This window comes from Nicotiana sylvestris, chromosome 1 (assembly GCF_000393655.2).
Source record: "Nicotiana sylvestris chromosome 1, ASM39365v2, whole genome shotgun sequence".
Taxonomy (NCBI): Eukaryota; Viridiplantae; Streptophyta; class Magnoliopsida; order Solanales; family Solanaceae; genus Nicotiana; species Nicotiana sylvestris.
The window spans coordinates 30,363,621-30,388,097 of record NC_091057.1 but is presented as its reverse complement, the minus strand read 5'-3'; the positions used below and the strand labels follow the sequence as shown (position 1 = coordinate 30,388,097).

General features: G+C 37.7%; 3 protein-coding genes across 3 annotated transcripts; 1 reads left to right on the top strand and 2 right to left on the bottom strand.

Moving 5' to 3' along the window:
- Positions 1-361: 361 nt before the first annotated feature.
- On the bottom strand, positions 362-754 carry LOC138868210 (uncharacterized). Its single transcript, XM_070145707.1, has one exon. It carries the CDS (start codon positions 752-754, stop codon positions 362-364), a length of 393 nt encoding a protein of 130 aa, XP_070001808.1.
- Positions 755-14,129: 13,375 nt separating this feature from the next.
- On the top strand, positions 14,130-21,066 carry LOC104244832 (uncharacterized). The gene is made up of 2 exons (XM_009800335.2): positions 14,130-14,807; positions 20,569-21,066. The coding sequence occupies exons 1-2, from the start codon at positions 14,596-14,598 to the stop codon at positions 20,624-20,626; spliced, it is 270 nt and encodes an 89-aa protein (XP_009798637.1). The 5' UTR covers positions 14,130-14,595; the 3' UTR covers positions 20,627-21,066.
- Positions 21,020-23,428, bottom strand: LOC104244833 (uncharacterized). Its single transcript, XM_009800336.2, has 3 exons — positions 23,227-23,428; positions 22,882-22,952; positions 21,020-21,981 (listed from the first exon to the last, which is right to left on the bottom strand). Exons 1-3 carry the CDS (start codon positions 23,299-23,301, stop codon positions 21,234-21,236), a joined length of 894 nt encoding a protein of 297 aa, XP_009798638.1. The 5' UTR covers positions 23,302-23,428; the 3' UTR covers positions 21,020-21,233.
- Between the last annotated feature and the right edge of the window lie 1,049 nt (positions 23,429-24,477).

The following is a 24,477-nucleotide window of genomic DNA, read 5'->3' as shown; positions in this document are numbered from 1 at the left end:
CTCTCTGAACCTCGGCTTTGCGGACCGCACAGAATGGTAGTGCGGTCGTATTGACTTCAGTGCGGACCGCACAAAACCTTCTGCGATTGCACTGCCTTAATGCCTGAAATACCAGCTCTCTGAATCTCCCTTGTGCGGACTGCACAAAGTTTAGTGCGGCCGCACTAAGCTTATTTTTCCTGAGTTTGTCTTGTCTTTGGTACTTGTGTAAGTTTCACTCCTTTTGAGTTGATCTTTGATATCTTGTCACTTTGTTGATCAAACCTACAATCAAGCACAACTTAAGATCCTTTTGAGACTATTTTGTATGAATTTATAATCAAAGCGTAAGCAAGAAGGAGTATAAAATGTGTTAAAATCCCTAGTTATCAAGAACCGCCACGATATGACCATCATCAACCTTTCCAACATAGTGTTTGACCCGGTGCCCATTGACTCTAAACATCTCATCGTTCTTATTTTTCAAATCTAGAGTACCACAGGGGGTTACATTCACCATTTCAAATGGGCCACTCCATTTTGACTTCAACTTGCCCGTAAACATCCGTAACCGAGCATTGAACAATAGAACAAGATCACGCTCTTTAAACTCCTTGTTGTGGATGTACTTGTCATGGAAGTACGTCATTTTCTCCTTATAAAGGGAAGAGCTTGTGTAGGCATGATACAGAAATTCATCTAGCTCATTCAACTGTGACACCCTTAGGTTTGCAGCGACATCCCACTCAAGGTTCAACTTCTTCAAAGCCCACATGGCCTTATGCTCAAGATCCACTGAAAGATGGCACGCCTTCCCGAACACAAACTAATATGGAGACATCCCAATCGGTGTTTTATAGGTCGTTCTATAAGCCTAAAGAGAATCATCAAGTTTCCTTGACCAATCCGTCCTATTGGCATTCACCGTCTTTGACAAAATACTCTTGATTTCCCGGTTTGAGACTTTAACTTGCCCGCTTGCTTGAGGATGGTAGGGGGTCGATACTTTGTGAGTGACACCATACTTTATGAGTAAGGTATCAAAAGCCTTGTTGCAAAAATGCGAACCCCCATCACTAATAATGGCCCTTGGTGTACCAAACCTCGTAAAGATGCTCTTCTTCAAGATTGCCACCACACTCCTCACTTCATTGTTGGGAAAAGCAACGGCCTCGACCCACTTAGACACATAATCAACTGTGACTAGAATGTAGGTGTTCCCACAAGAGCTAACAAACGGACCTATGAAATCAATACCCGACGCATCAAAAATGTCTATCTCCAAAATGGTGGTGAGAGGCATTTCATTCTTATTTGAGATCCCACCGGCCCTTTGGCACTCATCAAAACGCTTGACAAGCTCACTAGCATCCTTATAGAGCGTAGGCCAATAAAATCCACAACTCAAAACTTTTACCGCCGTTCTTGCTCCCCCATGGTGACCACCATACGGTGAAGAGTGGCAAGACTCAAGAATACCTACTTGTTCCTCCTTCGATACACATCATCGAATTACACCATCGATACAAATTCGAAAAAGGTAAAACTCATCCCAATAATAGTCAAGGCAATCTTGTTTGAGTTTCTTCCATTGTTTTGAAGAGAACTCATTCGGTACAATGCCACTCACAAGATAGTTTGCTAAGTTGGCGAACTATGGTATCCCGGTCATTGAAACGGATAGGAGTTGCTCATCGGGAAATAAATCATTGATCTCAAGGCCGTCATGTGGCCTCCCCTCCTCCTCCAATTGGGACAAGTGGTCCGCCACTTGATTTTCATTGCCCTTGCGGTCTTGAATCTCTAGATCAAACTCTTGCAATAGAAGTACCCACCACATCAACATTGCCTTAGAATCTTTCTTGCTCATCAAATACCGAAGTGCCACATGGTCGGTGTGAACAACCACCTTTCTACCCATTAAGTACGAACTGGACTTCTCCATAGCAAAAACAATAGCAAGGAGCTCTTTTTTGGTCACTGTATAGTTGACTTGGGCATCATTCATGGTCTTGATTTCATAGTAGACCGGATGGAAGATTTTGTTGATACGTTTCCCCAACACCGCTCCAACCGCCACATCACTTGCGTCATATATGAGCTCAAAAGGCAAGCTCCAATCTGGTACGGTAATAATAGGAGTAGTAGTCAACTTGAACTTAAGCAATTCGAATGCCTTTATACAATCTTTGTTGAAATGGAACTTGGCATCATTCTCTAAAAGTTTACACAAAGTGTTTACCAACTTGGAAAAATCCTTGATGAATCGACGATAAAACCCCACATGACCCAAGAAGCTCCTCACTCCCTTCACTGATGTAGGGGGAGGGAGTTTGGAGATCACCTCAATTTTGGCCTTGTCAACCTTAATACCATGCTTTAAAATTTTATGGTCGAGGACAATGCCTTCCTCGACCATGAAGTGACCTTTCTCCCAATTCAACACCAAATTTGTCTCTTCTCATCTATCCAAGACCCTATCCAAATTGTTCAAGAAATTATCAAAAGAGTTTCCAACCACGGAGAAATAATCCATGAAGACCTCAAGAATATCCTCCAGCATGTCGGTGAAAATGGCCATCATACACCATTGAAAAGTCGCCAGTGCATTACACAAACCAAATGGAATCCGTGAGAATGCAGAAGTACCATAGGGACAAGTGAAGGTAGTCTTTTCTTGATCCTCCGGAGCAATGCGAATTTGATTGTAGCCGGAATACCCATCGAGGAAACAATAGAAAGCACGTCCGACCAACCTATCAAGCATTTGATCAAGGAAGGGAAGTGGGAAATGATCTTTTCTTGTAACTTTGTTGAGCTTGCGATAGTCCATACACACCCTCCAAGTGGCCACCGTCCTTATAGGAATCAACTTGTTCTTGTCATTGGTAACCACAGTCATGCCCCCTTTCTTTGGGACACATTGCACCGGAAAAGTCAATGAACTACCGAAAATGGGGTAAACAACCTCGGCATCCAACCACTTTATGATCTCCTTCTTGAACACCTATTGCATTGCTTCATTTAGCCTCCTTTGATGTTCAACGGAGGGTTTGGCACCCTCCTTCAAAATAATCTTGTGCATGAAAAAGGGGGGCTTATGCCCCGGATATCCGCCAAGGTCCATCCGATTGCTCTTTTCCTCCTTTGTAGCACCTCCAATGTAGACTCTACCTGCATGTTAGTCAAACAAGAAGAAAGAATAACTGGTAAAGTAGAAGAAGGGCCAAGGAATTCATATCTGAGATGTGGAGGCAATGGCTTTAACTCCAAAGTGGGAGGCTCCTTGATTGAGAGCTTTGTTGGAGGAGTCTTCCGATTTTCAAGATCCAAATATAGTTTGCGGGGTTAATAAGTATACGACCTCATTCCTTGAAATGCATTCACACACTCCACATAACCTTATTTCCCCTCATCATCGTCAAGATTGAGCCAAACGGCTTCCAAATTATCCTCAACATTCATTCTGGCACTAGCATCATCAATAATCACATCCATCACCAAATCCATAGACGAACAAACTTCATTGCTATTTGGTTGCATCATAGATTTGCGCACATGAAGACTACATTTTCATCACCCACTCGGAAGGTAAGCTCAGCGGCTTCTGCATCAACAAAAGCCTTCCCTATAGCAAGGAAAGGTATACCTAAAATAATCGGTACCTCATAGTCCACTTCACAATCAAGAATCACAAAGTCCGCTGGGAGGATGAACTTGTCAACACGGACTAACACATCATCAATAATATCCAATAGCCTTTCATAGTACGATCTGCCATTTGAAACTTCATGGAAGTGGGCCTTGGTTTCACAATCCCCAAAGTTTTGAATACCGAGTAGGGCATCAAGTTGATACTCGCCCCTAGATCACATAGAACTTTGGCAAAATCAGCGCTCCCAATAGTGCAAGGGATTGTGAAAGTGCTCGGATCTTCCAATTTTGGACCCATTGAGTGCACAATAGCACTCACTTGATGTGTCATCTTGATAGTTTCACAATTCATCGATGTCTTCTTTGTGACCAAGCCATTCATGAACTTTGCATAACCCGACATTTGCTCTAAAGCCTCAACCAATGGTACATTGATAGACAAACTCTTCATCATGTCAATAAACTTTTGGAATTGGTTCTCACTATTTTGCTTTGCAAGCCTTTGAGGCTATAGAGGAGGAGGCCTTAGCATTGGTGCCTTAGCCTTTGGCACTACCGGTTCTGGCATATCAATCATGTGTTCCCTAGACGGGTTCACTTCTTCTTGCGTCTCCTCCACATTTTCATCAATATAAATTCTCACTTCTTCATTAGCTCGAACCACATTGCTTGGAATTTCATCTTCTTGAACCACAACATCATCATCCCCAATTCTTCTTTGATTTGAGGTGGTTACATCTCCACCTTTTCCACTTCTCATAGTCACGGCCATAGTATGTCCCGTATTATTCCCACCCTTTGGGTTCACCACCGTATCACTTGGTAGTGCCCCCTTAGGACGAGTGTTCAAAGCTTGCGAGATTTGGCCCAATTAAACTTCCAAATTGTGAATAGATGTATTGTGAGAGGCTAGTTGAACATCAGAGTTGGCATTCTTCTCCATCATCTATTTATACATGTTCTCTATTCGTCCCATATCATTATTAGAAGAGCTCGGTCCTTGAGAAGGATAGGAAGGCAGATTGCTCGGTTGTTGGAACATCGGGGGCCTTTGAAAACCCGACCCCCAGTTGTTGTTGTTGTTGTTCCACCCTCTTAGTTGTTGCCTCCCCAATTTCTTTGATTGTTTCCACCCCAATTGCCTTGATTATTGCCTTGCCAATTGCCTTGGTTACCTTGATTATTCCAATTTTCTTGATTAGGATTGCCACCACTCCAATTGCCTTGGTGGTTTTGGTTATTCCAATTTCCTTGGTTTCCTTGTGATCTCTATTGTTGTTGATTTTGTTCTTGAGCATTGTTTCTTAGACCTTGATAATTGTTGACATATTGCACTTCTTCTTCTTGCTCATTAAACGAATCACCTTGGTCATACTCACTATCATCTTGCATGAATTGTTCCGGATGACTTTGCATTTGTTGACCTTTTGCCGTCTCTTGTTCATTATCATATTCACACCTTCCATTGCATTCACTTGTTTTGTCCCTTGAACTTGTTGAAGCTTAGCTTTGCCAATTGGTTCATTGTAGTTGTCAACTCGGCTATAGCTTGCCCATGGTCATGTAGTTCCTTGTGCAAGTGAATGACATTTGGGTCACCTTGAGGAACACTGGATCTACTTTGCCATGCCGATGAGGTATCCGCCATCTCATTCAAAATTTCACAAGCTTCGGCATAAGGCGTGATCATGAAGTTCCCATCGGCGAGTTGATTTACCACACATTGATTTGTTGTGTTGATCCCCCTGTAGAAGGTTTGTTGGATTATTGCCTCGGTCATATCATTATTCGGGAACTCTTTAACCATAGTACAATAGCTTTCCCAAATCTCGTGCAATGGCTCATTTGGATCTTGCTTGAATGCAAAAATCTCATCCTGTAGTATTGCCATATGCCTCGGAGAGAAGAATTTGGCAATGAATTTCCCCGCCAACTCATCCCATGTATGAATGGAATAATTGGGCAGTCTCTCTAACCAGTCCAATGCCTTTCCCTGTAGAGAGGGAAATAGTCTCAACCTTAACGTGTCTTCGGAGACATTGGTTTGCTTGATCCCCCAACAAGTATCGACGAACCCTTTGATATGCTTGTAAGCATTTTGACTCGGAGCCCTGGTGAAGAATCCCCGTTGCTCAAGTAGTGTAAGCATCACATTGGTGATTTGGAAGTTGCCCACCCTAATATGAGGCAGGACTATAGCCCTTGTTTGGCAATACCCAGTGCGCTGCCGCTCTTGGTAGGGGTGGGGAAGGGACGAGAACTCATGAGGCAGTCGGCCTCGCTTATTTGCTTAAAGTTCGGGAAGAACCTCATATCCTTGGTCATCGTCCACTTCCTCCCCTAATAGCACATTCCCGATGGGCTCATTGTTGAAAGCCATTCTCGTACCTATAATGAATTCAAAAACAAAGTTAGTGACTCGGAAGGAAAAGAAGACAAATCACACAAAAACCTAGATATATAGCTAAATCCGTTTAACTTCCTAGCAACGGCGCCAAATATTGGTATCGCCCAAACTCACCCCACAAATATAGGTAGTGAGATGGTCAAAGAAATAATAAAAACCCAACGCAAGTCGGGGTCGAATCCTCATGGAGTTAGAATTGGGATTAGATATATATTTAGTGTAATTGTATGATGTGCCTCAAATTACACTTCCACATTCTTGTTTGTTGTTTCTACTTCTACTTTATGCTATTGATTGCAATTATAAAACTAGAAGACATTATTTTTGGTTTTGGTTGTTTTTCAAATGATAAAAGATCGAGGGTCGTGACTTCCACCTAGGTGGTTACCTAATCGATTGTAAACTCTAGGACAAGTTTGATTGGTCGGGGTTGTAATATAGCAACCACACGCAATTACCCACTCTATGCCTCTTCTGCAGCATAATAATTGTGCGGTCCGCATACTCTGAAGGAAATCTAACAGTGCTCTTTCATTGTTTTGCGGCCGCACGCAGTATTATGTGGTCCACACTGTAGGCCTTTTTGCCTTGTTTTGGTCCTTGTCCAATTTCGAATCCTTTATGAGTTGATTTTGACTTCTTTGACTCGTTTCCCAATATTCCTGCACGAAAGAGCATTTCATTAGTTCTCGGGAATATCTTTAAGCATTTTTGAGCTAAAACGCAAGTAAAAGAGAGCAAATAAGCGGTCAAAATCCCTACTTATCAGGGACCAAACAAAACAATCCATGTTATTTAAAAGAAATTGAATGAGTTTTTTCCTGAGCTCGGGAGTCAACCCCGTACCCAGGTATACCTTTCGATCGGGCAGATGCTCGATCAGTAAGATTTGTTCCAACTCTTCGACCGTTGACTTCGTTGCATCATAATCATTGGGGATTATGAAGGTTCGAGGTATCATATAATCATCATCCTCGAAACTTTCCTGCTCCTCCGGCCTGGCCGAGGCCGACGACTGTGGTTACTATTGACCTCTCGCTTTCCCTTTAACTCTGATTCCTTTGTTGACGAAAGCGTCAACACTAGTACTACGTTATCGATTGCAAACATTTCTTTCGCGACGAGTTTTTCACCTTACACTGTTTTGATTCCTTCTGATGTTGGGAATTTCAGGACTTAATGAAGCATCGAGGGTACTGCCCTCATGTTATGGATCTAAGGCCTCCTAAGAAACACATTGTACCTCATGTCGCCTTCGATCACATGGAACTTTGTCTCCTGGATGGTCCTGGCCACATTTACTGACAAAATAATTTCTCCTTTGGTGGTTTCACTTTCCATGTTGAAGCTATTAAGTACCTGAGTTGCGGGTACGATTTGATCTTGGAGGCCGAGCAGCTCTAAGACCCTTGATCGAATAATATTTGCCAAGCTTCCTGGATCAATTAACACACGTTTAACTTGAATTTTATTCATAAGGATATATATTACCAATGCGTCATTGTGAGGTTGTTCGATCCCTTCTGCATCCTCGTCATTGAAAGACAAGGTTTCTTTTGGTAAATAGTCCCGAGTTAGCTTCTCCCTCATGATTGTCACTTTGGTTCGGGTAAATACTGGTCCTTGAGGAATATCGACCCCTCCAACGATCATGTGAATTACATGTTGTGGTTCTTCCTGCTCGTTCTATTTGTTTAAATATCTACTTTTGAAATGATTCTTGGCTCGATCACTTAAGAATTCTCGAAGATGACCTTCATTAAATAAACGAGCTATCTCCTCCCTCAGTTGTCTGCAATCTTTGGTTTTGTGACCGTGAGTACCATGGTAGTTGCATATTTGGTCAGGGTTCCTTTGAGCTAGATCGGTTTGTAGGGGCCTGGGCCATCTAGTATCCTTGATCCATCTAATGGCTGACACAATACCTGATGCATCGATGCTGAAGTTGTATTCTGATAGTCGTGGTGCTTCTGTGGGCTCGACATGTTTATCGAAACCACTTTTACTCATGAGCCCTCGGGAGCTCTGTCCTCGATCATTCCTTCGATCATTTCGAATAGGATTCCATCCCGGGCAGCTGTTTTTACGATATGCATTGTACGGTTGGTACCGATCTCTGTTCGATCGAGGTTCTCTGTCGATGTCCCTTTGAATTATACCGACGGGCCTATTTGAATAAACGGAACCGGAAGGGGTTCCCAATTGATCATCCTCGGCCCTGATCTTTGACTGGTATCGATTATGTACATTGGCCTAGGTTACAACTGGATATTTAATCAAATTCTGCTTTAGTTGTCGTGATGCTATCGAACTTCGCTCGTTCAAACCTTGAGTGAAAGCTTGAACAGCCCAATCATCTATGACCGGGGGTAGGTCCATGTGTTCCATCTGAAACCAAGATACGAACTCCCATAACATATCATTGTCCTTTTGTCTTAATTTGAAGAGGTCCGACTTCCTAGTTGCGACCTTTATTGCTCCAGCGTGTGCTTTTTCGAACGAATCTGCAAGCATAGATGAAATTGGACATCAAATTGTGGTACTATATCATTGCCCCTTTCGATAAAGTCTCTCCAAACTTTTTCAATAGAACATATTCAATCTCATCGTCTTCTAAGTGATTCCCCTTTGTTGCGCATGTATAAGAAGTAACATGATCATTAGGATCGGTGGTCCCATTGTATTTGGGAATATCTGGCATACGAAATTTCTTCGGGATGGGCTTCAGAGCCTCACTTGAAGGGAAAGGCTTCTGCACAAACTTCTTCAAATCTAAACCCTTTAGAATCGTAGGTTCCCCCGGTATTTGATCAACCCGTGAGTTGTACGTTTCTACCTTCTTATCACTGGCCTCGATTTTCTTCTTGCCTGATTCGATCCGTTTAGTAAGCTCCTAGAGCATCTTGATAATGGCGGGATCAGTTCCCGACTCATTGGCGTTCGGGGTATTCGATACAGGTTTGGCTCTGTGAATAACTTCTTGTTATGTTTCACGCTCAATTCTGCTTGGTGCTCGATTCTGATTTTGGAGTTGTGCTATAGCAGCTTGTTGAGTTTGCAACATCTCGTATATCATTCGAAGGCTAATTCTGCCTTCTTCACCGCTCTGTGCATTTTGATCGGCTGCTCGAGCATCCCTGTGGATGCTATTCTCAGGGTAGACGCCCTAATTCCTATTGATGGCAATACGGGAGCTGATATCGACTGGGTCTACGGCCGGCGGACCGTTGGGGTTGACTGGAGGTACTCCGTTTCCCGGGGTGACTATAATTTCGTTCTCGCTATGAAGACCATGGCCATTGTCTGTGTGAGTGGGTGCTACTTGAGAGTTTGACATGTTGATTCGTGAAATCAAAGACACTTACGAGAACAAGCGTAAAGCAGTGTGTATTGTGGGAATTAATACCAGGAAGTCACTATTATCCTTAGCCCACAGTGGGCGCCAAACTGTTTACCCTAAAAATTGGATAACAATTAAAGTTATAATGTGATTTTAAGGACACATGATTTCACCTAATACAAATTGATAGATGCAACGAGTAATAATAGAAATTAACAGTAAAATTAAGCAAACTAGTATTTGAACGGAATTCAACCCTCGAGTTTGAATACCCTCGAACTGATCGATGCAAGAATAGTTAAAAATATAGCAACCTGATGAACATGAATATAAGCTAGAAGGTATTGTATCGCTTTGATATGTGTCAATGTAAGGTGTTTACAAAATTAGCAGAACCCTCTTTATATAGCAAAGAATCCTATTTATGGTACAATTCTAATTACGAAAGTAAATCCCATGATTAGCCTAAACAATCGCCCTTGATTTGATCTGTTCCGGGATTTTCGCCGTGATATTCGACCGGTCATGAATATCTCGCCTTTTCGTTATTGCGCTTTGCTCGAAGTCTGTCATATTTGGTCTGGATCGTTGCTGGCCTCGATCTCGACAGACACCTCGATCTTCGAACTCGATACCTTGTCTTTGTGCTCTGGTCTGATCCACTACGAGGCAGACCTTCGATACAATTTCCTGCCCTCGATCAAATAGTACTCGATTTTAACTGTATACAGTAATATTAAACAAGTTTATTAAATAATAAAAATAGCATTAAGCTTGTGCAATGAAACAAAGTTACAAATTGTGCAGTCCCCGATCATATCTACCATCTACATCATGCAAGGAGCGATAAAAAAGGCAGCCAGGTACACTAAGATCCCACTATGTGCGGGGTCCGGTGAAGAACCGGATTACAAGGGTCTATCGTATGCAATCTTACCCTGCATTTCTGCAAGAAGCTGTTTCCATGGCTCGAACTCGTGGCCTCTTGGTCACATGCAAGGAGCGATATTGGATTTAGAGTGTAACCTATAGGTTCACGAAATTTAGTAATTTTTGCCCAAACATTATATATGTATTAAAAAATTTATTAAATATTTATAATTATTCGCTGGACCCAATTATTATTATATATTTAACTTGAGGCACATGAACTCTATATCTTGAATCCACAAGTAAAAAAAAAACATATTGCACCAAAAAGCTATCAGAGAAAGAGATCTAAACTCACGGCTAATATTTCTATTCTTTAAGCCCAAATTATCCACCAATTAATAGCTTGTAGGATCGTGTTCCATAAAGTTGTTATTAGAACAAAAAAACCAAAACGGAATTGCAAAAAATCGTGTGGCCCTTTTATCTTTGAATCATGTCTCACCCGTCGCTATGCAATAGTGTCAACTAATGCCACTATAAATTTTGCAATTTTGATATGGCTTTTTTCTTATTGTATATCTTATCTTTCCTGTTGCAAATATTTCAACAGGAAATTTCATGTATAATTGTAGTAAATTACAAGAAAACTTCGATAAAAATTTCATGTATAATTGCAAATATTTTTAAAAAATAATCAAATATTAACATACAACTTGTAGGAAATTACGGGGTTTATTGTTATTGTAATCAAATATTAGTATAAGTCCCCGTACCAATCTTCATAAAAAGTGATAAATTTATATTAAATGTCATGGTATTCCGAATTCGTCAAATCTTGGGTCCGCCATAAAAGTGTATCTTATGTTCTACTATTCTTATTCTAGCATTACTAAAACGTTTCGCCAATATTTTATTTGCTTTGTTTATTCTTTAATTGTTAATTTAATCGGTGTTAGGAGTATATAAAGCTACCTTGAAGCTCTAACATATCCTTTTTGACTCACGTTCCATATATGTGTTTGTCGTTATTGCTTTATTTTACGGCTGCAGTTGGATATGGTTTTATTAGTATTAGCTTTATTGCTTTTTGGGAAAGCATGTTTGTTTAGTTTGAATAATAAGTATAGTTATTAGCTGTGTATATGTTAATATGTTGGTGGAAAGAAAAGACATCCAATTAAGTTTTTGGTCAATGGTCAAGAGCCTTAATGTGTTTATTTCTTATGGGAAGTGAGGTAGTCTATATTTTTTTACTCAACCATACTCCAGTAATATAATTTTTTTAATTTACAATATGAGGGAACGGTATGCTGATAATAATATATAAGTTAAAAGACTTAATTAACTACTTCTAATTTAAATTTAACACAATTCAGGTACAAACTGATACAAACCATAAATTCAAAATTTTGCCATTAAAAAAAATAAAAATCGAGCCCGCTATTCAAATCGATATCACAGAGAAGGAACGAGCACCTACATGACCTAGAAAAAATGTAAAACCAGTAAAACCGGCAAAATTGTGAATAAAATCTCAATGTAATTTTCAAGATGGAGATATTTAGGGGTAAATAGAAACAAGAAAGAGTTGGTCCGAAGAACCATAGTATAATACATGTCACTTTTCTTACTCATGAAGACTTTTTAATTTTTTTTAATTAAAGTTTTTGGAGAAGAGAGACTGCATAAAAAAGTACGTAAAACAACTTAATAAAATCATCCAAGAGATAATATAAAGAAATTATTTCACTTATCAAAATGTTCTTTAATAACTCCATGGTATCCACTTTATATTTTTTTGCCGACACTTGTTAACTGAAAAATATTTAAGAAAAAGTCCTCTCTAGAGGAGAAGTCTATTTTTTCTAGACTCTTTCAATTTTAACCATTGACATTCTATCTTTTGCATATAAATACAAATTGAGATGGATTTGTTTTTTTTTTTTTTGGGGGGGGGGGGGAGGGGGAGGGGTGACACACTTATTTTCATGTTTTGACGACAAAGTAGACCTACCTAAAAGAATTAAAATCCAAGCAACATGTCCTTTTCTTTTCTTCTTTTTTTCCAATAGCCTAAAGATGGATATAGTGAAATTTAATGATTAAAAGGGATGTCATTATCATTTTAACACTGCTAAATAAGAGCACAATTCACCACAATCGATTAAGTGTGTTTAAATATGATAGGAAGAAGCAAATCTAATTAGATTTCGATTGTTCAACACATTAAGAAAATTGACATATTGGTTCTATCATTCTTAGTGGAAAAAGTCTAATCTATCAACTCATAAGTAATCTCTCTCGAAACCAATAATTATTTATTTGTCCACGTCAATTAAAGGTTCGGCTTCCTTCTCCCCACCAAAAATAAAATCAAAAAGAAAGAACAGAAATTGGACCGTCTCTCCCAAAAAAGGTCACCTTCTCTCGAGCTAGTAGTTGAATGCTATATGACTTGTTTCCCTCGTATCTAAAAAACCTTAAGTAAGATGAAGACATTATCGTGTCATCTAAACTTATTTTCAATATTCAACGTGTCTTTATAAACATATATATATATATATATATATATATATATATATATATATATATATATATATATATATATATCACATGTTTAGCAGAAATTGATAATTAAAATTGTGTGCTAATTATAAGTATGATGTTTGTTTTACTTAAAAAAGTTGTGTTTCCACCTTACCCTCACATTTTCATTCCATATAATTTCAAGTTTTTGACTTTAGCACACCATTTTTGAAGGTCTAATGGTAATAAATAAGTAAAACAAGAAGGGGAACCTGGTTTGTAGCAGATGAAACAAGTATATTCAAACTATGGAATATTCAACGATAATGAATTAACTATTTAACCTACTTATAAACGAAAATAAAAATAAAAATACAAGACAAAACATCTTCATGTGAAAAGATTCATGGGATAAAACCTGTCATTTCCACATAAATTGACTAACTTTTTCATTTTGATGTGTGTTTATGTATAAAATAAGATACTTCAGGGTTGTTTAGTTGGGAAACAAGTTATCTCATGATTAATTATCTCGTAATTAGTTATTCTATTTTTTGTGGGAATAAAAAATACTAAATCTCGGGATAACTAATCCCAAAATTAGTTATACCAAATTTTATCTCAACCAATATGAAATTAATTATCTCAAATTTAATTCCAAAATTAATTATTCATTATTCCTAGTACCAAACTAGCGTGGAGTATTAGAGGTACTTGTACCTAATCAGTGTGATTTCCTTTACAAACTGTCTCTGCAGCCAGCAGGAGAACTACGAAGAGTACAATTTTTATCCTCCCTTTTAATTAGTTTAACTCTAAAGCAAATGAGTGACAAGTGTAAAGAGATTGAGAAAATACTAGTAGTAATTATGTTTGGGTATACTAATTTTTGCTTCCATTGCCTATTCTATTTAGTATATAATCTCATGGTTACTTCACTACGGTATTCTATATCCTAATGACAATATAATTATCTAATATTTACCATGAAAATTAAGATTAATGAATTTCTTGAACAAGAATTAAATAAAACTCATAGAAGCATTATTAATCGAAATTGAGACTGATTACAAGTTAGTAGAATTCATTTAGAACATATTTTAAGATTACCATATTAATTCAATCATGTTTTGTGAACAAATAGTTGAGATAGGAAACGAGTCCAATGAGTTGTTCTAGAACCGTAATTTTTTATATGACTTTAAATATTCTAAATTATTATGATCTGTAGTATTTTAAGTAGTTTTAAATATATTCGAAAAATTTAAAGATTTTATATTCAAATATCTGAGGAAAATAAAAAAATTGTTATTATTGAAATAGAGAGTATTATTTTGAGCTTCCACAAATAATAACAAAAGTAAACGCACACTTCTCTCTCTCTCTCTCTCTCTCACACACACACAGTCCTGTCTCCCTTTCTATTTCTCTCTCTTTTTCCAATCTAATCATACAAATTCAAGGGTTTTATGATCCATTTGCCTTCACATTGAGAGAGGGGGAAAAAGAGAATTCTTGGAGCTTCAATTGTTTGACCCTTTATTTGTTCTTTAAAAAGCTGAGTTTTTTAATGCATACCCATATGGTTTTTATGAGAATTTGAAGATCAAGAATCTGCAATTTCCATGTTTTATTGTTATTTAAGAGCTAAATTTTTGTGGGTCGTGAAGATAATGCATTAAATCTTGAAATTTTCTTGCAAAGATTTGAGCTTTGCAATGGGATTATTGGTTCTGCATTGGAATTATCTAATTTTGGGGGTTCTTTAAATAAATTTAGCAGGAAAAGAGCTTTCTTTTATTGTGTATTTTTGGCAATGGATACAAAAAATAAAGAATTTAAAGGGGAGAAAAATAAGTATGTAGATAGTGTGGAAGCTTCTAAAGATGAGGATGATGAGTCTAAAGCATTGTTGTTGCCTTGTAAAAAAGGTGGGCTGTCAAAAAATAAAGGCAAACCAAAGAGGAAAGTGCAGTGGAATGATACAAATGGGAATAAACTTACTGAGGTTTTGGAATTTCAGCCAAGGTAAATTTTTTTTGATCCAATTCTCCTCATTCAGCTATTATTTGGCTTCTAGCTGCTAACTTATACTAGTTAATAATATAGAAGTTTTGGTCCATAAGATTTGTTTCGAAGTTTAAGTTTCCTCTGATTATATGTGAATTGTATTGGTTGTTCATCAAGGAGATGCATCCTATAAGTTCCATATTTTACACAGTCGATCACAAGGGAGTCTTGGCGTGACTGGAGGTCACTGGTTCGAGCCGCGAAACAGCCTCTTGCAGAAATGCAGTGTTAGGTTGTACAATAGACGCTTGTGGTCCGGCCTTTCCCCGGACCCGGCACATAGCGGGAGCTTAGTGCCCCGGGCTGCCCTTTATTTTACACAGTCGATCACTAGAATAAATGTGGCAAATGAATAAACTTCAGTAGAACTATTTATGGTATACTAGTACTTAAATCTTTATAAAAAAGATGGTATAGTGGCTTAGTCTGGTAGATTTTTTGACTTATCAAAAAATAAAAAGAAATTAACTTAAGTGTGGTATTTCGTTTATGTCAAATGTCAAATTTGAAACACGGTACTAAGTGACTTATATGTAGCCTGTGTCTGCGTATCTGTTTGATGATAAGCAGATTGAGTGAGTGAGTTGCAGCTGTAGACTGCCTATCGGTGATGCTATTGTGCTTGGCATATATGAATATAAGCAGCAAAATATAGCCTGTTATTATTAGTTCCCAAGGGGATGACAGAGTAGTTGAGGCACAGTAGTAACAACCTGGAGATTCCATGTTCGAATTCCAGCTAGGACACTTAACCTGAACTCATATGCTCCAACTTTGGTGGGCATGTTTACCCAGAACCTGTGATTGTGGACAGTTGCAAGCTACTTGGTGGATTAGTCGAGGTGTGCCAAACTGGCAATGACACCACCGTCGTCCAAAAAATGAAAGGCATGTGATAATTAGATTTCCTAAACTAATAGCTGATAAACTGCTAGGCTTTAATGGTGCATGTTCTAATCCTGGCTCCATTACTGGCATGATCTTGTCAAAACCTACAAGCTTCACTGTTAGCATTGGGCAACGTAACAATTATATGCTCAACCTAACAATTATATTTAATAATTTCATAGTAAAGTGTATTAGTGGCAACTCCCCCTACTTAGGAGCACTCCAATTTGAGCAATATAGGCATTTAATGAGCTGTCAGTACTCGTTTAGTTTTAACTTGCTCATCTATTCTATTCATTATAGGTTTCTCAAACATCTAAAGACCCTTGCAGAAGCAAGTACTAGTGTAGACTTTAAAAAATCTTGGTCTAAGAAATATGTGTGCTTCTCGAGAAGAGAAGTAGGATTAACAACTTAGGAGAGGTGAAGCCTTTTCTAATGTTATGACTTATCGACAATACTATTGCATAGAGCCATCTACTTGGAACTGTGTGTCTCTACAGTTTGCTTTTGTACGTCATCACAATAAAATTGAGCAGCAAAGTATATGTGTACAACAACAACAACAACCCAGTAAAAATCAGACAAGTGGGGTCGGGGAGGGTAAAGTGTACGCAGACCTTACCCACCCCGGAAGGGTAGAGAGGCTGTTTCCGAAAGACCCTCGGCTCAAGAAGAAAGAAATAAACAATAGACAATAGATTAGTGACAACAATAGAAGCCAGAAAAATAAAATAATATCAGCATAAACAGAAAATAAATGTAAAAGCAATAACAGTAACCAATACTAATGCCATAGAAAATAGTGTGGAAGCTACATAAACCACTAACAACCCAAGGCAAAACATTATCAGCCTAGTACCGCTCCCGGAAACAACGTAGAAAAACGCCCGACTCCCTCCTAACCTACAACCCTAATGCTCGACCTCCACACCTTCCTATCCAGAGCTATGTCCTCGGAGATCTGAAGTAGCGACATGTCCTGCCTGATCACCTCACCCCAATACTTCTTAGGCTGCCCTCTACCTCTCCTCATACATGCAAATGATAACCCCTCACACCTCCTAATCGGGGCATTTATGCTTCTTCTCCGCACATGCCCGAACCATTGAAGCCTCGCTTCCCGCATCTCGTCGTCCATGGGAGCCACTCCCATCCTATGTTGCTCGGACTTTTCGAAAATGTGGTAGGATACATGTCGGATCCTCCAAAAGTAGTGCATTTTTGAAGGACCCGATACGGGTGCGGCTACATTTTGGAGAGTCCCCGCAACATAGCTCCCACCTTCTCCCGAATATCTTTATTCCTAATCTTATCCAACCTAGTGTGCCCGCACATCCATCTCAACATCCTCGTTTCTGCCACTTTCATCTTCTGGGTATGAGAATTCTTGGCTGCCCAACATTCCGTCCCATACATCATGCTGGTCTAACCACCGCTCTATAGAACTTGCCTTTAAGTTTCTGTGGCACTTTCTTGTCACACAGGACTCAGTAGAGCATATGTGTTGACAAAATTTCAGCAACCAACATGATATTTTGATTGATTTTGAAGGTGTTGTATTATTAGTAAGGTGACTATAGTTGGACTCTTTCTGATCTTCAGTACCAATGCCTCCAGATTTAATTTGACATATGAACTAGGAGGTCCAATACTTCCTCTAGGAGGATTGAGCTATGAAAAGGAAGGGTAGAAAGATTTACAGAGTGAAAGAGGAGTCATAAGCTTATTTTCTCTTTTTTTTTTTTTTTTTTTTTTGTGTGTCAGTATATGGGAAGTTCCTCCATGTTAGCTTTTTCCACCCTTTTGGACAGAGGAGAAAGTAAATCACTTCCATTTCTCTAAGCAAATGATACTTCACTCGAGGGAACCAAACAGATTGTAAGGCGTTTTAACACAGTGGGAGCAATGCTTCTCTCTTCTTTAACAGCACTGCTATCGCTTATAGGTCGTTTGGTAGAGTGCATTAGAGAAAATAATGCATGCATTAGCTTTGTGTATTAGTAATACCTTGTTTAGTACACTTTTTCAACCTATGTATAACTCATACAAGTATTAGTTACACCTCCTATTTGGTATTATCCTATGTATAGCTAATGCATAGAAAACCATATTATTAATAATACTAAAGACTATTAATGCATGCATTAGCATAATTAAAGATAAAATTATCGTTAAAGTCCCTTAAAACTAAAGAATATAAATGACATTTTTGTAAACAACTAATTTTTTTAAAAATTATGCAATGCATTTTAGTTTTTAATACACCACACCAAACAGTGTATAAAAAATAATCTCTGCATAACTAATACTTGCATTACTAACACATGCATTACTAATCCCTGCATTACTAATACACCTTATTCAGCATTATTGTTATACACCCTACCAAACGACCCCTTACTGTGGTCATCTTGAGTGTGAGGAAAAATAACCGCAGTTTCCTTTGATCTGGAGAAATGAGATAAGAGATACCAGAGTTTGGTTGAAGCCTGGTTTATAATTAAGGTAGCTTGTTACTGATAGAAAAAATGAATTAAGATAGCTTGCTTCGTGGGTTCTAATTGACACTTTTTCACTTGTGCTTTCTATTAAAGTTGCTAGTTTTCTGAAATTTTCTTGTCTGACTTTGCACATCTATTAAGAGTAAACTTATGTTGATTGCTTAGGCTTAGCTAAGGGGAACTGGGGATGATAAATGGGGCTGATGATTCTTTCTTCCACCACAGTTTTGACCCCGCCTTTGCTTACATGTTTAACATAATCCCCTATTTACACCCAGCCCACCCCCACCCCTCTTACTTATTTTTCTTTTTAAAACTTTTTCATTTCAGTTTGCTTCTTTTTCTTTTTCATATTTTGTCCTCTTAATTATAGTAATCTTGTTAACTCTAACAACTAGATGCACATGAAGATAATGGCTTTAATCTTATGCATACTGATATAATAAAAAATAAATATACATGGCAATGCAAATAATTTCCTACAAAACCATGAGTATGATAGCTAGCAACAACCATATAGGATTAAAATATCCTTGTAAAAATTCTCCACTATTTTCCCAGAATATTTACAATGTAAAACCATAACATTCCCAATCTGGAGGTTACCTAAAAACGAAATATGCTAACTAGTTTTTCCTTTTTCTTTCGCTCCTTTCGAAGAAAACCAATCATCTGGGAAATCACATCGTAGAGGCTTCAACATCCGGCCAAATCCCCATCTAATATGTTTAAAATTATGCATCTTAGCAAACTAGTCATTGATATTCACTACAAGGTTGAAGTGTCAAAGCCCTTTCCTCAGGCGAAAGCTGTCCCTATACTACCAATTAAATTATCTAAAAGCATCATAAGCAGTAAACTTAGTTATAAATTAACTTCTATTATATCAAAGGTCCTGCCTGCAAAAAACAAAGCTCACGTAATAAAGATTTAGAAGTCCCAGTAGAATAATCCTGAATACTAACCAACAAGGGTTGTGGTGGAGTGGTAAGTACTCCTTCATCCTTAACCAGAGGTCTCGAGTTCGAGCCCTAGGTATGGAGTCGCCTTTGTTAGGGAGCGTTTTACCCCCCGAGCGCTTTACCCCCCAATATGGGACTTCCCGGCGCGAATCCGGATTAGTCGGGCCCCAATGTGGGTACCGGATACCGGGTGAGAAATCAAAAAAAATAAATCCTGAATACTCAACCCCAACCCTGAACAATATCTCTTTTTCCAAAGCTTCAAGAAAATACACTAAATCCAACAATGAAGAATACAGACATTTCATAAACTAACTAATATTAACCAGGCAGAACACAAAACTACAGAAACCCATTACATCTTTCTGTCGTCGTAGATTAGAAGTGGTTATATCGGAGGCATCGAGACACCTGAGGCTCCCTGCCGTTTTTGTCGTTGTAGGTTAAAGTGGTTATATCATAGGTCCTGCCTGTCTGCCTAAGCACTGCCCTTCCCCACCTTGCCCCATTACCATCCATAATGGAAACACATAATCCTCGTAATTTGATGTTTAAATTTTATATGGAAAAGGGCAAAAGCTAATTGACGAAAAGTGATTCTCACGTGACTATTTGGCTCTATATAATAAAGGGTAGAATTTCAAATGGAATCTCTACCTCATCCCAGTATAAGCATATTGTTCTAAAATGAAATTTCTGCCCCTTCCGGTTCAGAAAGGGTAGAAGTTCCACTTTAAAACAATATGATTATACTGGGATGAGGGAGACATTCCATTTGTAATCTAGTGATAGCTTTCCTTCCAAATGGTGATAGTTATATAGTTGAGTACCTATGCTTATAGTATAAATTAACAATTGTCCTTGGACTTCCATGCTCTGAGTCATTACCAATTTCATAATTATTGTGAGATTATAAAGGTCCTACTGAACTAGTTTCTGTGGTGTCATATGATACATCATAAAGATGTATATTGCCCAACACTCAGGATTAAGATGAGACAATGATTATCCAAAAAAAAAAAACACTAAACTAGAAAGAATCTCACTTTCATAATAAATTTGACTTTAATGGTTTACATCCAGAACAAGTGTAGATATTGAATTCTTGTTCTGTTTATGTTTTGTCATTGTTGGCAATCTGGCACTTGCAGTTACAGGACACTGCTCGATATAGTTTGTGAATGTTTGTTTTTTTCTCTATTTAGTTCATTAAAAAGACAACATGTGTTTACTTTTACCCCGCAGCTGTGGAATGTGTAATGGATTAGTTCTGAAATTTGGAATTATATGCAATGTTTTTAGTAGATGACTAAACTATAGCTTGTTTGGATTGCTCTAATGTATAAATTTTTGTTTGTTTTGCAGTGATGTCAGTGACTCAGATGACGATGAATCAGATTCTTGCATTTGTAGAATAATGTAGTTCTCAGTGAATGCACTACCAAACCAGTTGTCCTTTGACTTAATACAGGGTGAATCAACGCGTTGAATCTCCTTGATTCACATCTTATATAGCCTTCAATAACAGCAGTTTGTTAAAGAGAGTCAACTGTCTCTAATTTTGGTTCAAGTTATCTGGCACCTCGAGCCAAATGAACCGACACTTTCCTTTGTACACAATCAGATAGAGAGAATGACTTCCTCTGTTGTATGTATCATACAGAACCTTCGGGTTTTTCTTGTCTTCTTTTGCTCAAAATGTAATGTATATGAGTACTGAAGCTTACATCTGATGATGGTGATCTAGCATATAGCTGGATTCATAACAAGATTTGGTTTTGTAACAAACAACTTTCTTCATTTGTCTACTACTTTGTTTTGTAAAGAGTATTGAATTACAACATACATATGTTCTCAACCAAATACAAGGCTCCACAAATGGAATTTTATGTCCCCCAAATTTATCTAGAAAAGAATACAACACAACTGCACTCACAAATCATGTACTACTGTCCAAACATAAAGACAAACAATACTTTACACAAACATCAATCCAAATGTATTTAGGCCATTCTCTGCACTTTCTTTGTTTATATGGTATTGAATTCATCAATCACAACTTGATGATCTTTAGCTCTATCTTCAATATAATACACAGCCGAGCGATTTACCGATGCTGCTCCTTGTGAAACCAGCCAGTTTGAGAGACTCGCATCAACTGGAATTTCATGCCCCCGAGTCTTAGGCTTAGAGTTTTCTTTGGGGTTTAGGTCTGCACAATTGATTATTGGCTTTTTAAGCAAAGGTATTTCTTGTTTTCCATCAGATTTGTTAATGTTTTCCTTCTGATGCTTCACTTGCTGTGCTCCTTTAGCTTTAACTGCTTTCCATTGAGTGAGATTTTCAACTGGAAGTAGCACAGAATTTGCATACAAATTCCTATGATCTTTACCTACTTCATTTGTTTCATCTTTGTTCAGCCTTTTATCATTTTCAAACTTGTCTTCTGTCTCGTCGTCACCATCTTCATTGTCATCATCATCATCATCGCTAATGCCATAGTCTTCTTCATCAAGATCATCGATATCACTTTCCTCAAGTGTTATCTCGTCTTCTTCCTCGTCGTTGCAGTTATAGTATCGATAACTTGAAGGGTACATAGACATACTTGATTTTGCGGTTTCTTGTTCATTGTATTCACATTGTGTCTTCTCCTCTTCATCTGAGAAATATGTTGTATTGTTGTCATCATCTTGGATTCGCTCATATGCCTTGACATTCAAATTGAAGCTCACTTTCTTTTTTACCTTAGGTTTTGATGATTCTTTAGGCTTATCCCTGCATGAAAACCAAATAAAATTCACAAAACTACCTAATAACATGAAAGTGGCCTAGCAGTCAACGAAATCGGTGAAAATTATGGGAGATATACTAAAACCAAATAAAATTCACAAATTACCTAATTGACATCGATGAAGTCGGCCAAAATTATGGAAGATCAAGAAAAAACAAATAAAATTCTCGAACTACCTTAACATGAAGTGGCCTAGAAGTCGGTGAAATGAGTGAAAATTATAAGAGATTAAAGTTCAAATTCCAAAAGATACAAACAAAAAAAAAAACTAGGTGGTTAAATCTCATTTGTCTAAGCTTTGGTGGCCAAAATTATCAAGTATTTGCGCTATTGGAAGATAGCAAGTATTTGGTGAAATAGTCAAGTTACATAAACTGATCCGGAAATCACCACAACAACGACAACAACAACAAACTCAGTCCACAAGTGGGGTCTGGGGAGGGTAATGTGTACGCATATTTTACTCCTACCTTGTGAAGGTAGAAAAACTGTTTCCGATAGACCTTCGGCTCAAGGTGATTCGGACACCACAAAAAAAAAAAAAAAAGGGCAGCCCGGTGCCTAAGCTCCCGCTATGCGCAAGGTCCAGAGAAGGGCCGAACCACAAGTGTCCATTGTACGCAGCCTTATCCTGCATTTCTGCAAGAGGCTGTTTCCACGGCTCGAACCCGTGACCTCTTGGTCATATGAGGCCAAGGCTCCCCTTCTCCCGCTATACGCAGGGTCCGGGAAGGGCCGGACCACAATGGTCTATTGTACGCAATCTTACCCTATATTTCTACAAGAGGCTATTTTTACGGCTCTAACTTGTGATCTCCTGATCCGAACACCACCACTATCAAAATTGTACGGAAAAAATGAAAATTCATGTGTTACTGACTGACCTGAGTTCAGAATTTACAGAATCTGCAGCATTTGCCTTGTCAGAGTTTAGTTGTACATACTTTTGATGCACCTATAAACAAAATTCAAAGAAAGCAAACATTGGAATTCAAATAACACAAGGGAATCAATTCATATGAAAGGATTTGGCTTCATCCAACTCATATAAATCAACAAAAAAACTAAATTTTGCATAGTATCAAAATCAACACTAGTATAAACCTTCATTTCTAACTAATTCATCAGACCTATAACCATTTAAATTAAACTTGAAAAACGTGTCATATGAAACAAACAGAAGTCAAAATTGACACAAAATTAATTTAACAAACAGTGGTATAACTTACTTGGAACTTATTACAAGGTTTTATACGCTTTTGTTTCTTGGTCGTAAAACCAAAACAGCCAAGAAAACATCCCATTTCTTTTTTAGATCTCTGCTTTCTTAATTTTCCCAAAACCCCTGCAGAGAAAATGGAGGAAGATTTTGTCTTGTATATTTGCAGTGTGTTTATATGAAAGTTTGTTGGTTGGTGGGGTGGGGTGAGGTGGGAGGGGTAGGGGAGAATGTGGCTTTCTTTGGTAATGGAGGATTTAAATATGTTGCCTCCAACGCTATTTGAAAAATAGGAACGTTAAGAAAAAGGGATAGAAATAATAATGAAGTAGGGTAGTGGTAAAAGACAAAGGTTCAAAGCCAGTTTGCCAGCTTTTTTATGATTTTCTGTAATATTGAGATTGGCATTCTATTTTTTTTTTAATAAAGTTTTAATTACCCTGTCAATTTCTTTTTAAGAAACTTTTGATATTTGACAAGAGGTACAGAAAGATTTTAGAAAAGTTAATGTACGGACTTGAAAATACTTACATAAATGTTAAAAGAATTTAATTGTAGTTTTATAACTACTCTTATCTAATACTATATAACTAGTGAATTGGTCCGCGCTTCGCACAGTTATAATAAATTTACGAATGATGTTTTGAGAATTTAATTAATTGAGATAGAATAAATAAAAGTTTTATTTAAAAGCATATGAATATTAATTCTATAAGTTTATTACCACAAATATAACATTTTATCATTGAAGACAGCTTGATCAACTCGATGCGATTGTAATCTCTTCAAACGCCTCTGTTAAAAATTGTTGATACACTGCTTAAATAAGTTTTAGCATTTGAAGTTTATTTAACGTAAATTATAAAAAACGGTCGAAAAGGTAACCCACACTTTTGGAATGACAACCAAATTGCTACTTTGGAGGTTTAGCAATTTTAACCAAGCATAGATCTATGCAGTAAGGATACATTGGTGAGAGAATTTGTTCCAAAACATTATATTGAGGGAAAAAAGGTAATGAAACTCCCTAGCCTTCCTTCACTATTTAAATAGTATTCATTATTAATATTTATTAGTAATTGTATTTAGAGACTTTGGGGCTTACCTACATCCTCCCGCCAAATTCCCTTCCTTATCATGAAATGAAATGATGTTCATAATAATAGTTCACTATTGTAATATTTCTTTAATATTTATTAATTAATTCATAATTGGATTTTGATACTTTTGAATATTAAAAAAATTATAACGTAATTTTCCT